The sequence below is a fragment of the Crassostrea angulata genome, chromosome 2 (genome assembly GCF_025612915.1).
Source record: "Crassostrea angulata isolate pt1a10 chromosome 2, ASM2561291v2, whole genome shotgun sequence".
NCBI classification, from domain to species: domain Eukaryota; kingdom Metazoa; phylum Mollusca; class Bivalvia; order Ostreida; family Ostreidae; genus Magallana; species Magallana angulata.
In genome coordinates, this window is record NC_069112.1 from 11,106,403 (window position 1) to 11,128,966 (window position 22,564).

General features: G+C 33.6%; 1 protein-coding gene and 1 pseudogene across 1 annotated transcript; both read right to left on the reverse strand.

Moving 5' to 3' along the window:
• Window positions 1–415: 415 nt before the first annotated feature.
• LOC128173035 (multiple epidermal growth factor-like domains protein 10) lies at window positions 416–13,398 on the reverse strand. Its single transcript, XM_052838787.1, has 13 exons — window positions 13,297–13,398; window positions 7,013–7,231; window positions 6,050–6,292; window positions 5,658–5,795; window positions 5,009–5,149; window positions 4,670–4,810; window positions 3,047–3,193; window positions 2,734–2,871; window positions 2,038–2,154; window positions 1,835–1,960; window positions 1,166–1,291; window positions 918–1,056; window positions 416–755 (listed from the first exon to the last, which is right to left on the reverse strand). The coding sequence occupies exons 1-13, from the start codon at window positions 13,352–13,354 to the stop codon at window positions 593–595; spliced, it is 1,896 nt and encodes a 631-aa protein (XP_052694747.1). The 5' UTR covers window positions 13,355–13,398; the 3' UTR covers window positions 416–592.
• A 7,458-nt stretch (window positions 13,399–20,856) lies between these two features.
• LOC128172969 (receptor-type tyrosine-protein phosphatase epsilon-like) overlaps window positions 20,857–22,564 on the reverse strand; it is a 113,635-nt pseudogene continuing 111,927 nt past the window's right edge.

Genomic DNA, 22,564 nt, shown 5'->3' on the forward strand with positions numbered 1-22,564 from the left:
TGAATGGGACACCAACCACCGCAGGTTCAGTTCCATATACCGGTACCCAGTTTAGCCTAGGTGGACTTGGACACGTACATAAAGTGATTTATCTAATGGCCCAATACACTACCTCAATTAATCATAGTTGGGCTTTAACCGCTTAACTATGATCTCTTAATCATGTACAACATATTTCATACGTACATCTGACCATAATCAACTGGTTTACATGATGTACTACAGATCAGTAATATTTTTCATTTGACACAGTAAGATGTCTTTGTAATATAATAAATGCAAGTGGATTTTTTTTGGTGATTGACAAGGGTACACTGAACAAGTGATTTGAAGGCAGACTTATTTTCTTGATTTTAAAACAAATTAACAAAATGCAAATATACGGGAAAATATTATCATTTTCAGTACCATTAGATAGCATATCAATAAAATAATATTGTTAACAATAGTTTTTATGAACAACAGTGATAATCAATACTAATGGTAAAAAAAAAACTATGCTCAAACAGTTACTGTTTTACTTTGTATCATTAATTATAATACATGCCTGTCACTAAAGTGTATTGATCATCGCACGGTATCTGGTTTATAACTACTTTAGTAGTATCGACTCATATGTGTTTCTTTCTCCATCTGTAACAAGTTCCTGGTAGTTAGACGCCATATTGGATGTACCCGGATGTTCAGTGGTTGTTATTGACGTCAGGCAGGGCTGCTTGTCATCAGTTCTAATTTTCGTCTTTATGGACTTTTTCCTACGTTAAATTGATTATTTTTAAACATTCGCAAACACAAGTCGTAAACGTAAATCAAATGATAAACGAAAATACGTTATTCATTGAAAAATAACAATATTAGTACATTAGATGAATGTACTTTCAACCCAAATTTTAAAATGGAATAAAATATAATTTTACCTTAGTATTGTTAAAATACAGGTGGTAATGATAATAACAACACAGACTCCAAGTGCTACAGATAATCCAATGATCCACAGTGTCAACTGCTTTGAAGATCCAACTAATTCTTCTGTCATAAGACGTAATTTTTCACTATCTTCAAAACAAAATGTATTATGACTCTTAATGTTGGTACTGTTGTGAGTTTCGGCGTGCATTTTTTCATTTAGGTTTGAAAAAATTGCAAACAATTAAGAAAGTCTTACATTTATTGCAATTTTGTTCGTCCGTTCGACCCAACAAACAACTTCCATTGAACCTGTCACATGTTTGGTTTACACAATGTTCACTGCATGCATACCGACAGTTCTCCCCATAGGATTGGTCACATTCTGTTGTTAATGTTTCATGATAACATACAAGTTTATAGCACAGACCCGTTGATTGGGACAAATATTTAATAAATAACAAATCAGTTCACCCTAATTTCAGCGGAAAAAATTGTTTGAAGGAACATTTAAAAAAAAGGATAGTTATTAAAAATGTATTATTGTGTGACTTTCTGAACGACAGATTAAATTACAGATAATAGTTAAGTCCAAACAACAATTAAACTAATAGATAATTGGCTTGGAACATTTATTTTTGAAGTAAGAAGAATTAAAAACTGGTCTACTATTTGAAAAGTAAATACTTTTTTAAAAATTCTGATGAATTATCATTTTTTAAAAGTTGGCTAACACACTCGTATCAAATGAAAACTAATTTTAACTTATGCTGTTCATTATTTATAGAAGCAAATTTAGAGGGATATCTGGCATTCATACCGTTCATCGTTTATACTTAAAAATTCAGAAGGAAAATCTAGCATTTGCTTATATGCACATGTATAATCAAGGCCAAAAAATCATTAAAGAATTTAAAAAAACATATACCTATGGTACAGTTGGGACCCATCCAACCAGTGACACAAGAACACAACCCGTCTGTATTTCGACACGTCTTACAGTTCGGAAAACAAACTTTGGAACAGTTTCCGCCGTAATTCCCTTCTTCACAAGCTAGCATAGAAAGACTTTTATGTATAATACATTTTAAAAAGCATAATATTCGTAAATTCAACCGTGCTCTATCTTACAATTATTACAGCGTGCTGCAGTGTACCCATCCTCACACCCACTTGGACACACTCCACTGACATGGTTACAGGGTTCATTGTTTATACAGTTTCCGCTACACTTATCCCTGCAGTCCACTGTGGACACTCTTTACAAAAAATGTGTTGACTATTTTGATAAAATAAAGAATCTGACACATTTATTGGCAAGTTATTTGGATACAAAGATTTAATCCTCAAATTTGTTCTTAGGATCTTGAAAAATAAAACCAATGTAAGATAAAGAAGCCCTGCATTTTTTTTAGTTTTGCTAGTTTATAAGGGACTATGAAATTTGAGAAATCAGTAATCATAAAATGTTATGCTTTTTAATTGTAATGCAAAAACACCAAAAACTGATAAAACACAAGAACAAAATATATTTGAAAAATATGTTTCGTTAAACGTAAATCGGATTGTATAACACACAACGATGCTATTCTACCCTTAAAGATCAAAGTTTAATTTTTACAGTCAAATCGTTTATGAAAGTCTTTGGTTCTATGGTTAACAAAATATCATTGTAGAGCATACCCGTCCGCATACTTCTTATAATTGTATATCCAGAAATATCAAAACCATTGTGATATAATTAGATGTCAGGTATATGTTTGATACGGCGCATTTGTACAAATTGCTCGTTTTTTCATGACATCTAATCTTCAATCTTCTTTTCACATCGGTATATACCTTTAGTACAATTAAAGCCCAGCCACTCCTCCTTACAAGTGCAGAAGCCGTCAGAGTGTCTACATGTTTCACAATTTCGGGAGCAGTCAAAAGAACAGTTGCGTCCATAATATCCTTCTTCACAAGCTTGATTGATATTATAGAAGTTAAACTATTATCATATGAAAATATTAAATCAGAAAATGACATTTTTTTTTAGCTCAAGGAAAAATATTTTTTTTACATTTGTCTGAAAAAAAAATGACTCATCCGGGGTAAATCAACACGATGATATTATATTTTTAATTAAAAACTTTCTTACAATTGTTACAGTGTGTTCCAATGTAACCATCTTCGCATCCATTTAAACATTCGCCGCCCACATGATCGCAAAGTGTATTGTTTTCTTGTAGGCAATGTTCGTTACAGCTTTCTTTACAGGCACGTCCAAAATGTCCAATCGGACACCCTACAGAAAACATATACCACATCAAACACAAACAAAATAACTTGATTAACATATGTTCAAATTTTGTTTTATGTCATCTAGCTAGACGGAATATCGAGATTATATTCCTTAAGACAAAACCTTTTCATTTTTATTGGACAACATTGATTTTTGTAGACACCTTGGGACAACACAATGTCTCTCAGAAATCATTAAAACAATACATTAGATAATCTAAGTTTTAACAAAGTTTAAATCAACTAGTAGACTAATTGTTCTCGAACAATTAGAAGTCTTTCCACCTCATTGTATTTTATGTTTAAAATAGGATTGCTTCAATAGAAAAAAGTATTTTTTTAATTTGCGTTACTTCAGAAAAAAGTGTCAAAAGATTAAGTAAGCAATTTTTTTTATTGCTTTACCTTGACCTTTGACCTTTATGTCATTTTGATCGGACAATGTAGACGCTTCAATACCAAGTGGTCCGATGTATCTATGATTATTGATTCAAAAGTTATTTGTGTTTTTTCTATTGCTCGAAACTTTCAGGGGCAATAACGGCTAGAAAGGGACTTTGGACCCTTTCGGTATGAATAGATTGAAGAAGCGTCTAAGTGTACTGAATACATTAGTAAAAGTTTCAAGTCTCTATCTCTAACGGTTAATGAGGAGTAGCGATAACAAGCATTTTGTACAATAGGGGCAATTACTCTAGAATTGATTAACGATTAGGGTCAAAGGATTATATTTTGAAATGTCTTATGATGTCCTACTACATCCATGAAAAAGTTTTTCTCTACCACACTAAACAAAAGAGATCTAAAAACTCATTAATTAGGAGATTTCCAAATGACCTTGACCTTTGAACTTTATGTCATTTTGTTCGGCCAAGGTAGACGCTTCCATCCCAAGTGGTCCGAAGTCTCTATGACAAATAATAAAAAAGTTGGAAGCGATTTTATAGAAATGTAAATGCTTTCAGGGGCAATAACTACTAGAAGGGGAGCTCAGATCCTTTCGGTATGAATAGATTGAAGAACCCTCTAAGTGTACTTAAGACATTGGTAAAAGTTGCAAGTTTCTATCTCTTATGGTTTCAGAGGAGTAGCGATAACAAGCTTTTCGTACACAAGGGCAATAACTTTGTAAGTTCTGGGAGTTATCAACCAAAGGGTCATTTGGTACCATAACTTTTAATGGCCAATAACATAAAGAAAAAATTATTTGAATATCTCTTGAAATAAAAAAGCTGTCCCTGGAAAAAAAGAGAAGAAAAAAAAAATAATAATAATAATAATAAAAAACATAAGAAAAACAAAAGGTCTTTCACCTGAAAGGTGGAAAGACCTAATGATGCATCTACACACCGTTAAGAAACTATTCAATGGACTAAATTAAATAGTTTTATTACTGGCAGTTAAAATACTATTTAGATGACTAAATGGTATACAAAATGTGTTTCATATGGTTAATCAGCACGTCAATGTGTAAACTCACGTGTTTTGCAGTCGCTGTCGGTATATCCCGGGTTACATCCATCATCACAATGACCAGTCCTTTTGTTACACGGTAACCCATTCAAACAATTAGTACTGCATTTGTTTGTGCAATCATATCCAAAGGTTCCTTTATCACATTCTGCAATACATTTTACCTGTTGATTAAATGTCACCTAAAAATGATATAATTGCTCATCTATATTGGCACTTCCCGGCATTCTATCGTACAACAGTGTATTCTAAGCGGCTTTATGTCAAGTGAGATGTAAATTGTGTTGTATGAAATACACAAGTTAATATTTTATAAACGGAATGAAGCACAAATAACATCAATTACCATAGTTACACATAGCTCCTCTCCATCCAGTAGTACAACCTTCGTCACATTGACCGGTCACGTGATTACAGGTTTCGTTATTTTTACAATTTCCGGAACATTGCTGGCTACATTTTTCACCGTACAAACCAACCCCGGACTCTACATGTATGTAAGATCAATTCATAGTTTGACACAAGGTATAATTCAGAATACATTAATAAAAAAATTCGTCTAAAAAAATAAATCAAATTAAAGGCATATCGGCATCAAATAAGTTACAATTACTATTTGTTTAAACAACCTTATAACCGCCCTAGCAGAAGTGTATTCTATCAGCAAACGGAACTATAACATTATCTTGTTCTATGAAGAATAAATCAATCTACCTAGCATTTATTTACGAATAATAATAATAATTTATAGTTCCAAAATATTTTTTCTCAAAGTATTACTAACATACTGCCTTATATTAATATTAGATACATTTTATTCGCTTTTCGTCAATTCAATTTTGGTTGACAACAACTGACAATTTATTCAACATATGGTTGAACAAACATACTGTCTAAAAATGGTTGGCAAGTGAACAGATGAGCGCATAATGGACTGATAAAAAATGGACGACTGTTTACTGAATCAATTGAGTTAAGTGATTACAAAATTGTACTTGTTTCACAAGTGTCCCCTTTCCATCCTTGGTTGCATGCAAAACAAGTTCCGTTTAGTATGTGGCAATGGCTATCTTGACAGTTGATTGGGCATCCAGTTACACACCCAGTGCCATAGACGCTGTGGTTTGCACATCCTGATTTGCAAATGATAAACAGAAGATTAAATAAGTATGATTTACGTGTATAAGCACGTTTACTATAGCAGACCATTTTATAAAATTTTATACAATTGAACAGCAATTGACTGTAAACATGGAAATTTACAGTTATAAAAAGGAATACTTTTATCATTAACATTTTATTCACACATCAACTTGTTAGATGTAGACTGATAAAAAAAAAAGGGAAAAAAAGTTTTCTGTCGTCGTTCCGTTATGAAAGAAATTACCTCTAACAATTACTTCACACAGTTCTGTGAATACATTTTGCAGTTGATAACCTTTAGGGTAGGAAGTTTCATCCAGTCTTTCGTTGTAAAATATCACATACCGTCCAGATACCGTACATACTGTTGTAAAATTCAGGGGCGGTAACTGTGGTCCGTCCTTGTAACATAAAGTAGAACCCTCAATACCACTAGTGTTTGCTATATACAGGGAAAACCCTGCAAATCGTCCTCTCTGTCGGGTTTCTATAAAAGTTTAATTAGACCACTTACTGAATATTACATAATTATCATTATCTATAGAAACGTTTTCAAAATATAGTAAATAGTGTACACAAAACAAAACTGATTAAATGATATTTTCGCCAATATTCGTATTATGGTTATCTACTACCTTTATCACTATTATGATGTTTCATTTCATCTTTAAAATAATTAATCCTGATTAGTGTTTTGTAAAATAAAACAATGATAGATCACTTAAACTGATATTTGTAGAATTTTTTTTGATAAAGTAATTAACGCAATTAAATATAAATCTCTAAAAGATTTAAGTATATGGAAATGTATTATGAAAAAAGCATACACTTATATGTTAGTTACACGATGTAAATAACAACATAGTAATGTATGCTTTATAATACATTTTAAGACTAATTTTGACTAGCATGGAACTTTAGTTAATACTTATGATAAATATTAAATTTGTTCTTATTTATAAGCACTTAAATATACTCTGGTAGACATTTATTTTATATAAAAAAATGATTATTACACCTTTCCTAAGAAAAAAAAAATGAAGAAGGCAAATAATGACAATTTAAATTGATCAAATAAATATCTTGGATATAAATTTTCTTTTTTATAATTGATTATCCATTTGATCAAAACCCACGTGACAGTGAAAAACATAGCAAACTGGACCCGTAAAGTGTTAATACGTGAAATAAAAAATATGTACTATACCATAGGTTGTATATTCCCTGAAAAGAATGTTGATGCTATAAATATTGTTTATTCCGCCGAGATCCACTTTCCACCACATGCTGTGGTATGCAGAATTAAGTCCTATTTCTTCTGTCCTCATACATGTTCCGATTTGTCTGTCTAGTGCATTAGTAGCGTCATAGGATATCCCAGGATATATTGGTGTTTGAGTTGCAACCTTATTGTATGACAAATCCTCTTTAAATAAAAAAAAATATTGACCAATCATGTTGGTTATTAATTTTAACTGTGATATGCAAAAGTACAGTACAAATCCCAACTAAATCATTGGTTTCCTCTGGGTTTACTAGAGTGAACCTAAAGTAAACTCAGAGTAAACCAAAGTAGAGTGGATACAGAGAGTAAACCCGGTCAGAGGTATACCCCTGGAAACGCTTACTGTATATTCGATATACACAAAGGGAAGGAATTACAATTGGATGGTTAGAAAAAAGACGGGACTGCTTCACGCTTCAATGCGATCAGTTTACCATAAAAATTATTTCAAAGTAAACCCAAAGTAAACATCGAGTTAACACAAAGTAAACCCCGTGTGGACCCATATTTTCAAAACACGAACACAGAATAAACTCCTAGAAACCCCAAAAGTAAACTAGGGGTTGGAGTTTACAGTCAGTTCAAGCATATCTTTTATAACATACACGATAGCATAGAATTATATTGATATCTCATTGCATATTATTCATGTCATTAGAATCATATACCATTGCAAACAATCTCATTGATTCTCATTCGTCATAACATATTATAGCATACCGTAGCAAAGCATATGTTTAGACGAAAACCAAGAAATCACGTGCGTCCTTTTCTAACCTTTATTCCAGAATTACAGAAAACGTGACGTCATACACACAAGTACACATAAAGGTCACATGGTACACAAACAGCTGATTCAACAGAATATGAATGAAACATCTCCCCCTCCCAGTTAAGAAAATACAATAAATTTCAAACAAGTTCGTTTGGCTAACAATTGACTAGAAGAAATTTAAATGTAAGTACAATGTAACCCTATTTCATAGGACGTATATGGTACACATGAGACACAAATATTACAGTCTTAGAACATTCATACAACACATAGTCATTCAACAACCATAATTGTCCAGGTTCTTTGGGCGTCTGATAGCTAGTCCACTGCGCGTTTGAGTGACTCCAGGCGACTGTGGAACTGTAGGAATATCACTCACGTTTTGTTTTTGCGGTCGCGATTCCTCATCGGTGACCTGTGGATTTAGATCGGCATCTGGGACGAACGTTTCGTAGGGTATTACCAGTTTGCTGTAATTGGAGTGTACAGGTCTGTCGGTTTTCTGGAGATGTCGGCGGTTCCTGCAATACGTTCCTCTGGGAGTTTCAACAGTGTACGATCGCCTTTTTGTATCTGCTTCCTGTACAGTTCATTGAGGATCCATAATTTGTCCTCTGTTTTGATTCTGACTGAATCTCCTGGCTTTAGTTCGGGTAACGGTTGCGTGTTGTAATGTTTGTCATAACCACATTTTTACCGTTCCTTGTATCGTTGATCGCGAAGGAAAACGTCATCACGGTCCATCCATTCTGGGTCTAGCATTTCCGGTATCATGAGAATTGTTGTGCGTAGCTTTCTTCCCATCATAAGTTGGGCTTTTACCCGTCGCATCAATAGGGGTATTGCGGTACGATAGTAATGCTTTGAAGATATTAATCTGGCGGAGAATTCTTTTTGAGATCTTTACAACACTTTATGCTTCCCCGTTGGATTGCGGATAATGAGGACTCGTAAACGTCTGTCAGAATTGCTAATCTTCTGCAAATTCGAGAAAAGCTTTCGAGGTAAATTGGGTACCGTTATCAGATACCAACTCTTATGGTATTCCCCATCGAGCAAATATATTCTTCATTTTTCCGATAACATGTGCACTGGTGACAGACTATAGAAAGCTATCTTAATAAATCTGGAAAATAGTCAATGACAACAATAAAGAGTTTTCCGTTCAACTAACAAAGGTCTGCAGCGACTTTTTGCCATGGTCGACAAGGTAGTGGAGCAAACTTCAATGGTTCTCTTTGTTTCGATTGACGGTGTGTTTGGTAAAATTAGCAAGAATTAACAAAATTGCGAATGTCCTGTGCGATACCAGGCCACCAAGCTGAATCCTGAGCTCGTGCTCTACATTTTTATGTCCATTTTTATGTCCATCATGTATGTTCCTTAGAATTTTGTTCCTTAGTGTCTCAGGTATTGCAATACGATTTCTATACAAAAGTAGTCCTTTCGACTCTAACAGTAAACTGCGTATTGCAAAATAGTTCCACAATTCCCCTCTGTAAATGGATTTCATGTGTGCTGGCCATCCGTTTCGAGTATGGTTGATGGCCTCTTGTAGGCTCTCTAGCGAATCAACGTAACACTGGTCTTCCTTTGCAAAGGTATCCCTCTGGTTTGATCTTCCTATCGGACTTCTTGAAAGTGTGTCCGGAACAATAAGGTGTTTATCTGGAACGTGTTCTGCTTGTAAGCTGTATCGCATGAGCATACGATGACAACGTAAAGGTGCTTTATCCAAGCTTTGAGTATTAATCAAAGAAACCAGGGGTTTGTGGTCTGTGAGCAACTTACATAATTTCAGTCCTACCACATTGCGCGAGAATTTTTCCCAAGCCCAAAGCAACGCCAGGCATTCTTCCTCAATTTGCGCATTCTTCAGTTCAGTTCTAGTTCGTTTACCTGAACAATATGCCACTGGCTTGTATTTGTCTCCTTCCTTTTGAAAGAATGCCGTCCCTAAGCCATAGCTACTAGCATCTGCACTAACGAAAATAGGCTTCTGTGGATCATAGAATGTCAACACTGGAGCACAGGTAAGTAATTTCTTAACACGACTGAATGCAATAGCTTGAGATTGGTCCCCCAACCAGGCATTTCCGGATTTCAGTAGGTCTGTCACTGGGCTGATTACTGAGGCTAGATCAGGCATGAATTGTTCTAGGTAGTACACCATACCAATGTATCTGTGTAGTTCGGTAAGGTTGGTCGGAGTTTCAATCTATCTAATGGCATCAACTCGGCTGCTACTTGGTTAGATACCTTCGAATGAAATGCTGTGTCCAAAGTATTCTATCTGAATCTTACGGAATTCACATTTTCCCCGGTTCAATATTAGTCCTGAATCATGAATTCTGCGCAACACTGTGTCAAGCCTCCTGTCAGGTTCCCTGCGTTTTTTTTCGTGAATAAGGATGTCGTCAATGATAACTTCCACTCCCTCAATTCAACACAGTAAATCAGTCCTCTTGCGCTGGAAGATTTCTGGGACGGATGTAACTCCAAATGGTACTCGTCTAAAGTAGTAACGTCATATCGGGTAATGAATGTTGTCAATTCGCAGTTGTCTGGATGCAAAGGAATTTTACAAAATCCACTTGATGTTTCAAGTTTGGAAAACGATGCTGATCCTGCTAATCTTGGAGAAATATCATCAATATTTGGAAGCATGAAATGTTCTCTTTTCACGGCTTCATTAAGCTTCTTGAGATCTACACGAATCCTCACATTTTCATTCTTCTTTAACACGTGCACCATAGTAGCACACCAATCCGTTGGGTTTTCCACTTTTTCGATGATACCTTCCTTCTCTAATCTGTTTGATTCCGCTTCTACCATTGGCATCAGTGGGAATGCAATACGACGAGCAGTAGTTAAACAGTATGGCTTTGCACCTTATGTTAGCGTGATTCTGACAGGCTCAAACTACCAAACAAACTTGGTTCAATACTGTCAATTTTCTGAATTAATCCAAACTTGTATGCAGCTGATCCTCCTAACAAATTACTTGTTCCTTTGATAACAAGGATTTGAAATACAAAATTTTTACCCTTACAACTGGTCTCAGCTGTAAATACTCCGAGACAGTTGATACGTCCCCCTGATCCGAATAAAGCTGTGTTTGCAGATTCCAGTTTTGGTCGGTTTTAGAATGCACAGTATGTTGGCTCACCCATAACTGAGGTTTCCGCTCCTGAGTCGATCTTAATTGTTACAGTTTTTCCAAAGATTTTCAGATTTATTTTCCACGCTGCTTCATCATCATTACAGGTTGTGGAAGATCCAAAAAATCCTGTTTCCTCATACGGTTCTTGCGTTTCGGTTGCACTATCTCTGCTATGCTATTCTAGAACACACCGCAAAGTAATCATATTGGTGACACCGTCTGCACTGTTTGCCTCCAGCAAAGCAATTACCACGGCTATGTGTATATCTGTGTCTACGACCTCGACCTCTGCATCGGTTGTAATTGCTCTTCAGACTCTGACCTGTAGCGCTGTGCTTGCGAACTACCTCCACATTTGTAGCTGACACACTCTGGACCGTAATCTGTGATTTCACCATTTCTGATTGAGGCGCAGTTGCGACTGCTTTCGCGAGTGTCAGATCTAATCTGAACTGTAGTTTTTCTGAGAGTTCTTGGTACAAAATTCAAATCACCAATCTATCTCGAATTTGCCCTTTCTTGTCAGGAAAGTCACAATGTTCAGAAATTTCTTGGAAAGTTCTAACAAACGTTTCTACTGACTCACCAGGTTGTTGTGCACGCTGTTGAAATCTGGCTCGCCCCTGATAAGTATTTCTCATTGGAACGAAGTACTCGTCAAATTTCTGAAATACTTTTTTGAACTTCTTCTTATACTCTTCATCAGCAAATTGGAAGGACTTAAATGTGTCCAGCCTCCTTACCCATTTCATAGATGAGGGCGCTGATCTGGACCTCCGGGTTGTCCTTGTACAATTTCGACGCCATTCCTTAAGCTCGAAAATCGTTCCCTCCAGTCAAGCCATTCCGTTTGGTTGCTGAAGTTACAATTTACGGGGGGTTGAACATAGGCAAGATCCGTTTTAGCTTGTTCTCAGATTGTAACTGTGGGAGAGCCACTTCTGGCACCATGTTTACAAGAGCGCCAAGAAAATACGTGCGTCCATTTATTACGTTTATTCCAGAACTACAGAAAACGTGACGTCATACTCAAAAGTACACATAAAGGTTACATGGTACACAAACAGCTGATTTAACATAGAATATGAATGAAACATGACTAGCATGCAGCATTCTTTCAACTCGATTTCAAATGCTTTTATTTAAAAGCTTAAATGTTTACATTGCAAATGAGTGGTAATCTTTGGCTTCTTGTCGTTTTAGTTTAAAATGTTTGAAACTCTTCTGTGTTTGGGGGCATTTTTGTCCAATTCTAAAAACTTACCATATCATACCATACCATTAAGCCCTTCATTTCAATTTCTCAAAGCATAGTATACACATATCATTGCATAGTATATAAATCTCATAGCACATCATTACAATTGCATACCACACCATAGCAATAAACTGTAAAGGCCTCGCATGAAATGACTGTATTGACCTACTTTAAGCTTTTTTTGTATCGCCAAGTCATCGTTTAGACAACTTTTAAAGAGAATGTTTTGATCAAGCATTGCCAAAACAAGTTATTTATTGTTTTAAATCTTTATTTTTAATTACAAATGATCAGTTATGGGTATAGACGAAAATGGTTTTTCAGACATTTAAGTTCTGACCTTTAAATTTTAAGATTCAGTTATTTTATATGAAGCAAAGCGCTTAGTTTACCAATGTGGCCCACAAACCCTTTTTTTTCTTTTCTTTGCATTTGTTTCCTTATCCATAATAAAGTAGTTTTATTCAAAATATTAAGATTTATGTTTTGAAATATCAACATAATGTGCGACTTCCGTATTATTGACTATTTATTGAAGGAGTGTATTGACTATACACAATAATGATTACAAAAGAAATGCATAAGCATCTAAATATTAAGATCTCATCTCGTATGTTATTATGCTTCTTTCTTAAAGTCTTGTTATTTACAGTGAAATAAAACACATATAGTTAATATTATAATTCAAATCTAGACAAACAATCTAATAGGGATTATGAAAACAACATATGCTGATAAATATGACAGAATTGTATAAAATGTTTTAGGATTAAGCACAGTGTTAATATTTTAAAAGCTTTTAAATATACAATAAAAGGTGAATTATTTGTGGGATTATGTATCATGTGGGGTGTAGTGGGTTTAAACTGGATTTTTTTTCCTTATATAAACTTATCTAAAAATAGTTACATGCACTTATGTCCAAGTATTTGATTTTGTTTACATCATTTTAAATGTATGTATAATAATAACAGTTAGTATAAAATGTTTATTTTTATTATGCTACTTACCAAACGCAGCAATTATCAAAATCCTTGATAAGCACACAATTAATTTGTGAACGTTCATTTTTGAAATTCAAGGAAGGGGATTTGCCAGTCAAATAGAAAAACCGGGAAAAACATTGTTATGGAACCCTACCAGTGATATGAAGTGGTGCTTAATGTCTACAGTATGACAAGATATAAATACAACACACATCAGTAAAAATAATGAAGTCATTCAGACGAAGTGATATAAACTATTAAAGGGTAAATGAAATAAGCAAAAGTGATCAATACAACTAGTAAAAACATCTTCATTGCGTATGATATTCTTTTTTATATAAAGTACCTTCACTCAGTTCAATAATTTAACACATATTGAGTTTTTAAAAAATGACCTCCTGTCTTTGCTATCATTTTTATATTGATTTGTTTCATAGATCATGAAAGCTTTTAAATAAACAAGAGGTCAATTGGCCTTAACGGTCACCTGAGTAGCATACAACCCATACACAAACTTATCGAGGAGTCTCATATATGCATTTAGTTAGTTTTCATTCTTGAGTAGAAAAATTATAAATCTGTATTGACGACCACCTCCCTGTCTGAAATCTTTCAAAAATAACTATGAAACCTATGATTTTGGTGAAAAACTTAAAGATCTGGTCTACAAAATCATGAATTCAGTTTTCCTTTCAGGTGTGTAGGAGTAAAGAATATCCTTTTTAAACAGTATATGCATTTACACCTATTCATTTATTTTGGCCCTGCCCTACAGTCAAAACCCATACTCCAGGGGACATGAAATTTAAAATTTTAGTAGAGGACTTCCTGGTAAACATAATTATTAAGTCAGTTTTTCATACAGATGTGTGAGAATAGAGAGGAGGATTTTCAAACATTATATGCATTAACACTATATTGCCCCCCCCCATGTCCTAAACCCTTGACCCAGGGGCCATAAATTTCACAATTTTGGTAGAGGATTTAGTGGACATTATAACTATGTATTCGGTTTTTTGCCAACATGTGTGGAAGGAAAGAAGAAGAATTCTAAAGATATAATACATTTTTACTATATGGCCAAATTGGCCCCACCCTAGAGCCTGAACCCCTAATACAGGGGTCATGAATTAAACAATTTTTGTAGAGGGCTTCATGGACATTATAATAATGTATTTAGTTTATAACAAATATATATGAAAGTAGAGAAGAAGATTTTCTAAGATTGAATACATTTTAACTATATGGTCATATTGGCCCCACCCTAGAGCCCGAACCCCTGACCCAGGGGTCATGAATTTCAAAATTTTGGTAGACGGCTACATGGACATTATAATCATGTATTTAGTTTATAACATATTTATATGGAAGTAGAGAAGAAGATTTTCTAATATTTAATACATTTTTACTACATAGCCATCTTGGCCCCACCCCAGAGCCAGAACCTCCTGACCCAAAGGCCATGAATTTGGCTTTTTTTTTTAAATATTTGGCCCACCTGTAATGCCCTTGAGGTGGTAGAACCTTGAAATCAACAATTTAGATTCCTCTTACATATAGATGCCTAACATCATAAATGGTAAGAAATTGTAGTTATTAAGAAGTTAAAAATGTAAAATTGTTAACGCACGAAACATGATGCACGACGACGGACGAAAACGGATAGCAATAGGTCACCTAAAAAACCCCAAAAGAGACTGAAATTATTGATAAAAAGAGGTGAAATAGAGTAAAGACTGTGAAAAGTATTCACACTATAAAGCCGGTCATTCTATTTATCAAACCCACGTGCTGTAAATCAAAAGTATTTTTGAATTTAATTGCTTACATTAATAAATATAATTTTGTATTCCATAAAATGTTATATATACAAACTTTTGTCGTTGTATTGTCAATCTTTTTTTTCAAATCTTCTGAGTTCTCGTTTATTGTCCCTTCTTAATTCCATCGGGATCGAACTTCCAGAAGCTAAAACCTTGCGCTTAAATTGTCTTTTATCACGAGGTGCAAAACTAATGCAGTGAAATAAGAAAGTAGGTTTATATATTGATCTGTGTCTCCATTTTACATGGCAGGGGTGGTTTTCGACTCAGTAAAAACACACGTCTGTCTCCTTGCGCATACGCAGAAGACTGTCTGATTTTATTATCTCTAACCGGAATTTGCTTAACATGCTTAACATGGTTTACGAACATAGGACCTGCACCGAATGATATGGATGATTGGAGAAGCATTAGGAATGTTGTTATTGTGCATTCCCCTTGATAAGTATCACTGTATTAATATTAGTTTGCAACTGCGTTAGTTTATCTCAAATAATTAATGTATGGCCATGCATATTTACGGCCCATTGACAATAAGCGTATAATTAAGGCATATCAAGTTATGCCATGTATGTTATTTACATGAGTCAACTGATTCATGTTGTCTGACCATCATTGATTCTACAAGGTGTACAATGTGGGACACGCACAAAGTTGTTTCCTTTCACCTTCCAAGACTTCTTAGAACATGTCAGGAAGTATGTTATGATATTGTATATATGCTTGATTTCGATTTTATGATCTTACTTTGTGTGGCAACAGGTTTATCTATTTAGCCTTCCAAGACGTTTTGAGGGGTCAGGAAGTATGACAAATATAATTATTGAAGTAATATTATCTGCCTTTGTCTATCTTGTATGACCTATAATTGTGTATTAGATATAACTGACAATGGCTGGTTAAACATAGAATAGATAATGAAACACAGAGTTGGGTTATTTGCACACTAAGGATAGAAAAATTCTGGGTTGTTTATTGTCTTGTCAAATACATCATCTATGCAATTATTGTAGAACATAATGCCACCAAAAAAAAGAAAATCCTCAGCTCCTAAACCCACTCCACCAGCAAAAACATCAAAGAGCTCTACTTGTCGTCTTTCTTTCGTTACCAGTAGTCAGACCATTGCAGATCAGAGTACGTCAATACCAGTTAGCCAGAGTAATACATATTTGAATTCAACCACACCACCAGTAAGCAGTACCAGTAAACCGTCTCATCGACTAGTTGGCAGCAGCCATCCTCAAGTAACAACAACAAGCGACGTCGTCTACAAGCTGCCTCTTTGCTGATACACAACTGCATGTTTCAATTAATAGCATTACTTATATTGATTTGAATAATGCTTATCCACTCAACAACCTTCAACAGCTATTTTCAGGTGAGTCAGTCGCAGATATAGGTGCTAACACTTACTATCCTCATCCTATCCCACTCACAGTTGCAGATGGCATACTTCTTGGATCAACTGTTCCTTTCCGTGTCAAAAATAAAATCTGGAATGATCAATCTATTGATCTCAAATTACATGCTGCCAAATTTCAAACAAGAGGATTTGTCAAAAAGACATTACGATGAGAAATTCCGTAAGCTGCGTCAGTCACAAAAGGTTCCTTGACAAGTACCCATCACGGAGTACATGTTCAAAGCGTTTACTCTCACTCATTCCTTTTGTCCCAAGTAATGCACCCGGTATAGTGCTAGATTACCACGACATTTTTGCTTTAGCTACAACAATGGTAAAAAATGTAAAAACTCACTATGCATTTCAAACTTAAATATATACCAGCTATGCAATGGCCAGCATTTCAAAATCAACTGCAACAACTCAGACAAAAACAAATCAATCTCCTAGAATTTCAGTTCCAACAACATTAAAGCATGAAATTTTGCTTCGAGAACAGCAAGGTTATGACAGAGGGTTGGTAACAGTTCTGGTTAATGGTTTCAAATTTGGATTTAGGCCTGGGTTATCTGAATTTCAGTCAACCTCTGTTTAGAACAACCATTCATCGGTAAGAAAAAGTCTCATGGTGGTAAAAAAAAGTTAGACAAAGAATTAGGTTTCAATTGCATCTCTGGTTTTTATATTTCTAAACTTTTGATATATTTATCTGCTCTCCATTGGGGCTTGTTCCAAAAATGTTAAAGGAAAAAATTAGGATTATACATGATCAATCATTTCCAGACGAAAACTCAGTTAATAAACACATTCTTCGAGATAAGGCATTTGTCCAGTATAAATCTGTTGAAAATGTGATCCAGTTAATTAAGGAATTTGGAATAGGGCCACTAATGGCTAAGCTAGATAATGAAGATAGTTACAGAAACATTACAACTGACTCCCTAGACTATCACTTCTTGAGTTTTGTATGGAACAATCAGTATTTTTTTTCGACAAATGTTTATCTATGGGGGCTAGTTCAGCATGTCAGTAATTTGAGAAATTAAGCACATCCCTGCAGTTGAATAAATACAAGGTCTCGGGTATGTCTCATCTTATTGATGATTTCTTTTTCATAGGCCCACCGTCATCTCAGAAATGTCTCTTTGACGTAAAAAACTTATGTCAAAGAGTTGGAGTGCCCATTAAGCAATCTAAAACTATTCTTACCACAGCTTGTTTGACTATCTATCGGTACATATGATAAGCAGATTACCAGATGATAAACTTGAGACGACTCATTGCAAAGACGGTACATAGAAGAAAAGTACATTTGAAGGAATAACAGACTTTAATCCGCTCACTCAACTTTGCTTGCAAAGTGGTCTCCCCTTGTCGCGCATTTCTTATGTAATTGGGGCACATATCTCTCTAATGAAAAAAAAATGTCTTTTTTTTCCGACAATTTAGCAGTTGTTCAAGTAGTCATTAACAATAAAGCTAAGACTGTGAACGATAGTATTACTCTATAATGCCGGTCATTCTATATATCAAAACCATTTGCCGATAATCAAAAGTATTTTAATATTTAATGGCTTCCATTTATAAATAGGCATATGCATCAAATTGAAGGAAATGTCATTTTCTCGTTCTATCCAAAACACTATGCTGCATAACTTTTTTGTGTAACTTTTTTCCAGGCCTGTTGAAATCACTGCAGTCGTTTTTTTTTATCCAATGGATATTGATTTTATACATATTTTACATTGCAAAGCCTACGTTTTTAAACCGGTCAGATATTTCATTTTGCCTTCTTTAATAATATAATTTGTATGCATCCATTTACTAAGTTCTGTCGATTTCTGAGCTATACCTTTCCTCTCATCGAGTCTGTGAGTTACGGAAATACAGACAACATGTATGATTTTACGTCACTTTTAATTGCGTTGAGTTTTAAAATGAATAGTCGGTAATTGATCGAGTTGTGACAATGCGAAGAAAGACAACCCACATTGAACCATACGACCGTTTTTTTTCTGTCTGATTTTTTCTAATTCTTGAAACATGTTTACCGTTCTGGGTTTTCAAATTAAAAAAAATATGATTAACAGAATTTGGAACGCTTTATATTTGAGACAAATGGTACAACACGCGAGAAATAGACAATTGTCATAAATAGAAGAAAAGAGTAAGACAAAAATAAAGAAAACAATTTGATACAGATATAGAATGACACCAACAGTAACAAAAATAAATAGATGTATAGAGGAAAAATCATGAATGTGTGTATCTTTCAATACATTTCATCAGACTTCAAAATCAACGATAACGCTATATGTTGATTATTCCAATAAAACTCCTTCAAGTATCAGATGCATGTTTTTGTAATTATTGTGTTCTTTCCCATTGCCCTTACTCCTAGATTGGTTGTAAAATGAATACAAACTGAGTATATTGTGAATTATATAATAGCTATTGACAAAGACATATCTTGTTTTTGTATAGTCTTATAAAAACATGAACAGAGTGATAGGTATTGCATAAATATTCACAATACATCAAATTTCAATATATTTTTTTAAGTATGGCTTTTTTAGACAAAATATTGAACAAGGAAAAATCATTCTTTGTTTGATGTATCTAACAGTAAACGATGTGTGCCTCAACAATTCATAAAATAATATATATGATATACAATGTTAAATATGATATACAATGTTAAAGAAAAAGGCATACAAAGCAGTTTCTTTTGATTATAATTCGTAGTAATGTAGGTCATATCCTTTTGAAAATAAGATGGTCAAACACAAATGCGTCTTCGGAATGTTCCTAATGTTTCAAGCACATTTGTCATTTGATATTATGCTTAATTACTGGTACAGAAACTAAATAGATATTAAATATCACGCAATCTATGTAGTTTCAGACTAATATTAACATTTTAACCGTGTATATAGTTTAAAACATGCATATCAATTTATTGAGTGAATTATTTCTCGTTAAACAATCAATTATATATTGACAAATGTATGGAATATTTTTAGTGCCTGTAGATCATTTACAGGTACTTATTTAACAGAATAATTTGATGCAACATTAACTTTAGCGAGACAACAGGAGAACCTATCACAGACATAATTTATTTTTCAAAAACACGCTGTTTTCCCTAATCTTACAGTCACGCTTTTCATTTGTTTACGGGACGTAAAGAAAAAAAGGTTCATGAAAATATGCAACATATATCTGTTTGTTCAGAAATGACCTAATTAATCTCAAAGATAATTAAATAAAATGTCATTGAATAATACTCTAAGCTGGTGGTTTAAGCTCAATTTAAATTCTATCAAGAATATATGTTTTAATAAAATATTTAGCTGACAAACTACTTTATTTGCAGAATAAAACGCCGTAAGTCATGTTTTGCTCATTTTTCATTTTCTGTAATTTGCTTAGTACATTCCATAAACAGGTTATTATCGTCGACCATTTATCTAATGAAAAGAGTGTTTACCAGGTGTTTGTATTGTACTTCTTAAAAAATCTAATATTCCAATGAGAACAAATATTGATTAAAAACGCATCGTGTAGGTAAATAATCATTGCCTACAATAAACTATATCAAAGAATATCAAAAGAAAAACACCAAACTTATCATAAGCATAATTTATTGTAAAAAATAACATTTAAAACTTTAGATAGTTAAAATATTAGCATAATAACAGTTTTGTAAGCCTAATCTGATTAAATTTAGGAACGTTAAAGTAAAACAATAAACACCACACAATCAACATTGTGCTTTAAATTGTACATGTATATTAGAGGAAATATGACGCTTCCGAAACCAATTATATTCACTACAAAAACAAATCTCAATAGTACATGGACACTAAAGTATTGAAATTGAACAATACAATTAAAATCACATTAAAGTCATTATGCCAGACAGTGGAACCTGAATATAATTTATACTTATAACAAACGATATAAACCTAAAAAAATAACTTATATTTGAATGCAAACTAAACAAATTAAAATTCAAAGAGGGCTTCGATAAAGACCTAAAACTTTTTTTTTTACATTCTTAGAATTGATTTGCCTACGTAGAATAATTGTCATAACATCGGAAACCCACAAGAAAAAAATATATTAGTAAAGAGAAAAAAGAATAATCTTTAACAAAATAATCAGAATAAAATTTTGATTTCTTAAACATGTTTTTTTTTAATCAAATTGGTTTTAAAACAAAAAAAATATTGTCTAGTAAAAAATTGCCATTAAAACATTTATAAATTCCTTAAATGAACATATCAGTTAAAATCCAAAACGGTTAGAATCTGTTAACTATTTAACTCTTAAAACAATCATATTCATACAAATTTAAATTCAAATTCAAAACAATCGTTATATCAGCACAAAACCACAATAACAGAAATCAAACAAGAGTGTTACAGTTACACATATACTCTGTAGGAATTCTCCAGTGTTTGTTGTAGGGTTTTACAATGTCTCCTTAACAATTTCCATAAACGCAGTCGTTGAGGAGAAATTCCGCTATGGCGTCGTGGCAAAGTTGGTACTCCTCCTAAAGAAGCAAAAGAATGGTATGAATAATTTATCAGTGATGTTTAGGTAACAAACGAAATCAACTTATTGCGATCCAATTCATTCAACGACAGACTTAATGTGCAGTTAATAATACAACACTGGATGTATAAGCTCATGTTGACTGAACAATTCCAACATCATTTTCGGTAAGGGGTTAATCTTGCAAATATGAATTAATATTTGGCATGGTCCATGGGCCTTAGTTTACAGTTGTCATGACACATTGTACACACCACAGTGGAGACACACTCGGGTCTACGTATCTGGATCTGACGTACAGCTGTAAAGATGTCCACCTCTCTGTCCACGGAGATCTGCTCCAACACGTTGTATACAACAAAGAATGGTCCACAACGTGTAGCTCCGTCTCTAGCAACACATTATAAGCATAAAGTATAAAAAAGAATAAGTTTCCACATTTTTTTCACATGAAAAATGTAAATGTATTCTGTACACTTTTTAAGTTTCGGATACATTTGTTTCTCTAATTATAATTTTTTGAAATAGATAGTTTGAGTCATTTTTTGATTGTAAATGCCGTTTCAATTGCAGTTCTATATCATCTTACAAAATAAGTCACTAAACGTTTTACAATATTCCTGATACAGTGTTATTTTCATAGTCAGAGTCTTTACAAGATCAAATATTAAAGAAAAACAATCCATTATTAGTGCAGTGGATCTCTTTGTCCCTTTTATAGCCAAACTGTGCCAACGAAATGGACATATATTTTTCTTAAATGTGAAACTTTGCACTTTTTGCAAAAATATAAACAATTTCACTACTTTCACAATATAAAAAACATCTTGCATCGCTGTGAATGACTGTTATTTTAGAGTTAATGATTGAAAAAAAATGTTGAAGGAAATTTTATTTTATAGCGGAAGGATAAAATTTTAAAAAAATCCTTATTTATTAGAAATCAAACTGATACGCGTGTCTTTGTAACAATTATTATTTTAAACTTGTTGTTATATTTATCAATTATTTTGCATGATACAAAAGTGTACTTATTATTAATCATTTCTTGAAAACAATGGGTATTCACTGAATACAGGTAGATACAGAAAGAAAGAATGAAGACTGGTTTGATATTGTTTACGTTACCTTGACAGAACGAGCACTCGGCCCTTTTGGTCAGACTTTTCAGTCTTTACTGCCTTAACTACATCCAAAAGTACTCTTTTGTCCCCCTTTTTCAATCTCTCACTCCAAGTCGGGCATTCCAGAAGAGTGATATCCATTTCATTGAATCCCTTAAAATCAGAAATGTACAATTGAGAATAAATAGAAGTGTTATTTGTTTCAAAAATCTTATTAAAGTTTAAATTTCTATTTTTTATAATTATTACTGTTTTTATGTAAAATACTTGATGGGTTTGAATCCAAATGTATTTTCAAAAATAAATACTGAGTAAAAAAAAATTGTGAATTCATTTAGACGTCTGGAACATCCTAATTGCCGTTGATGGGTCAAGTA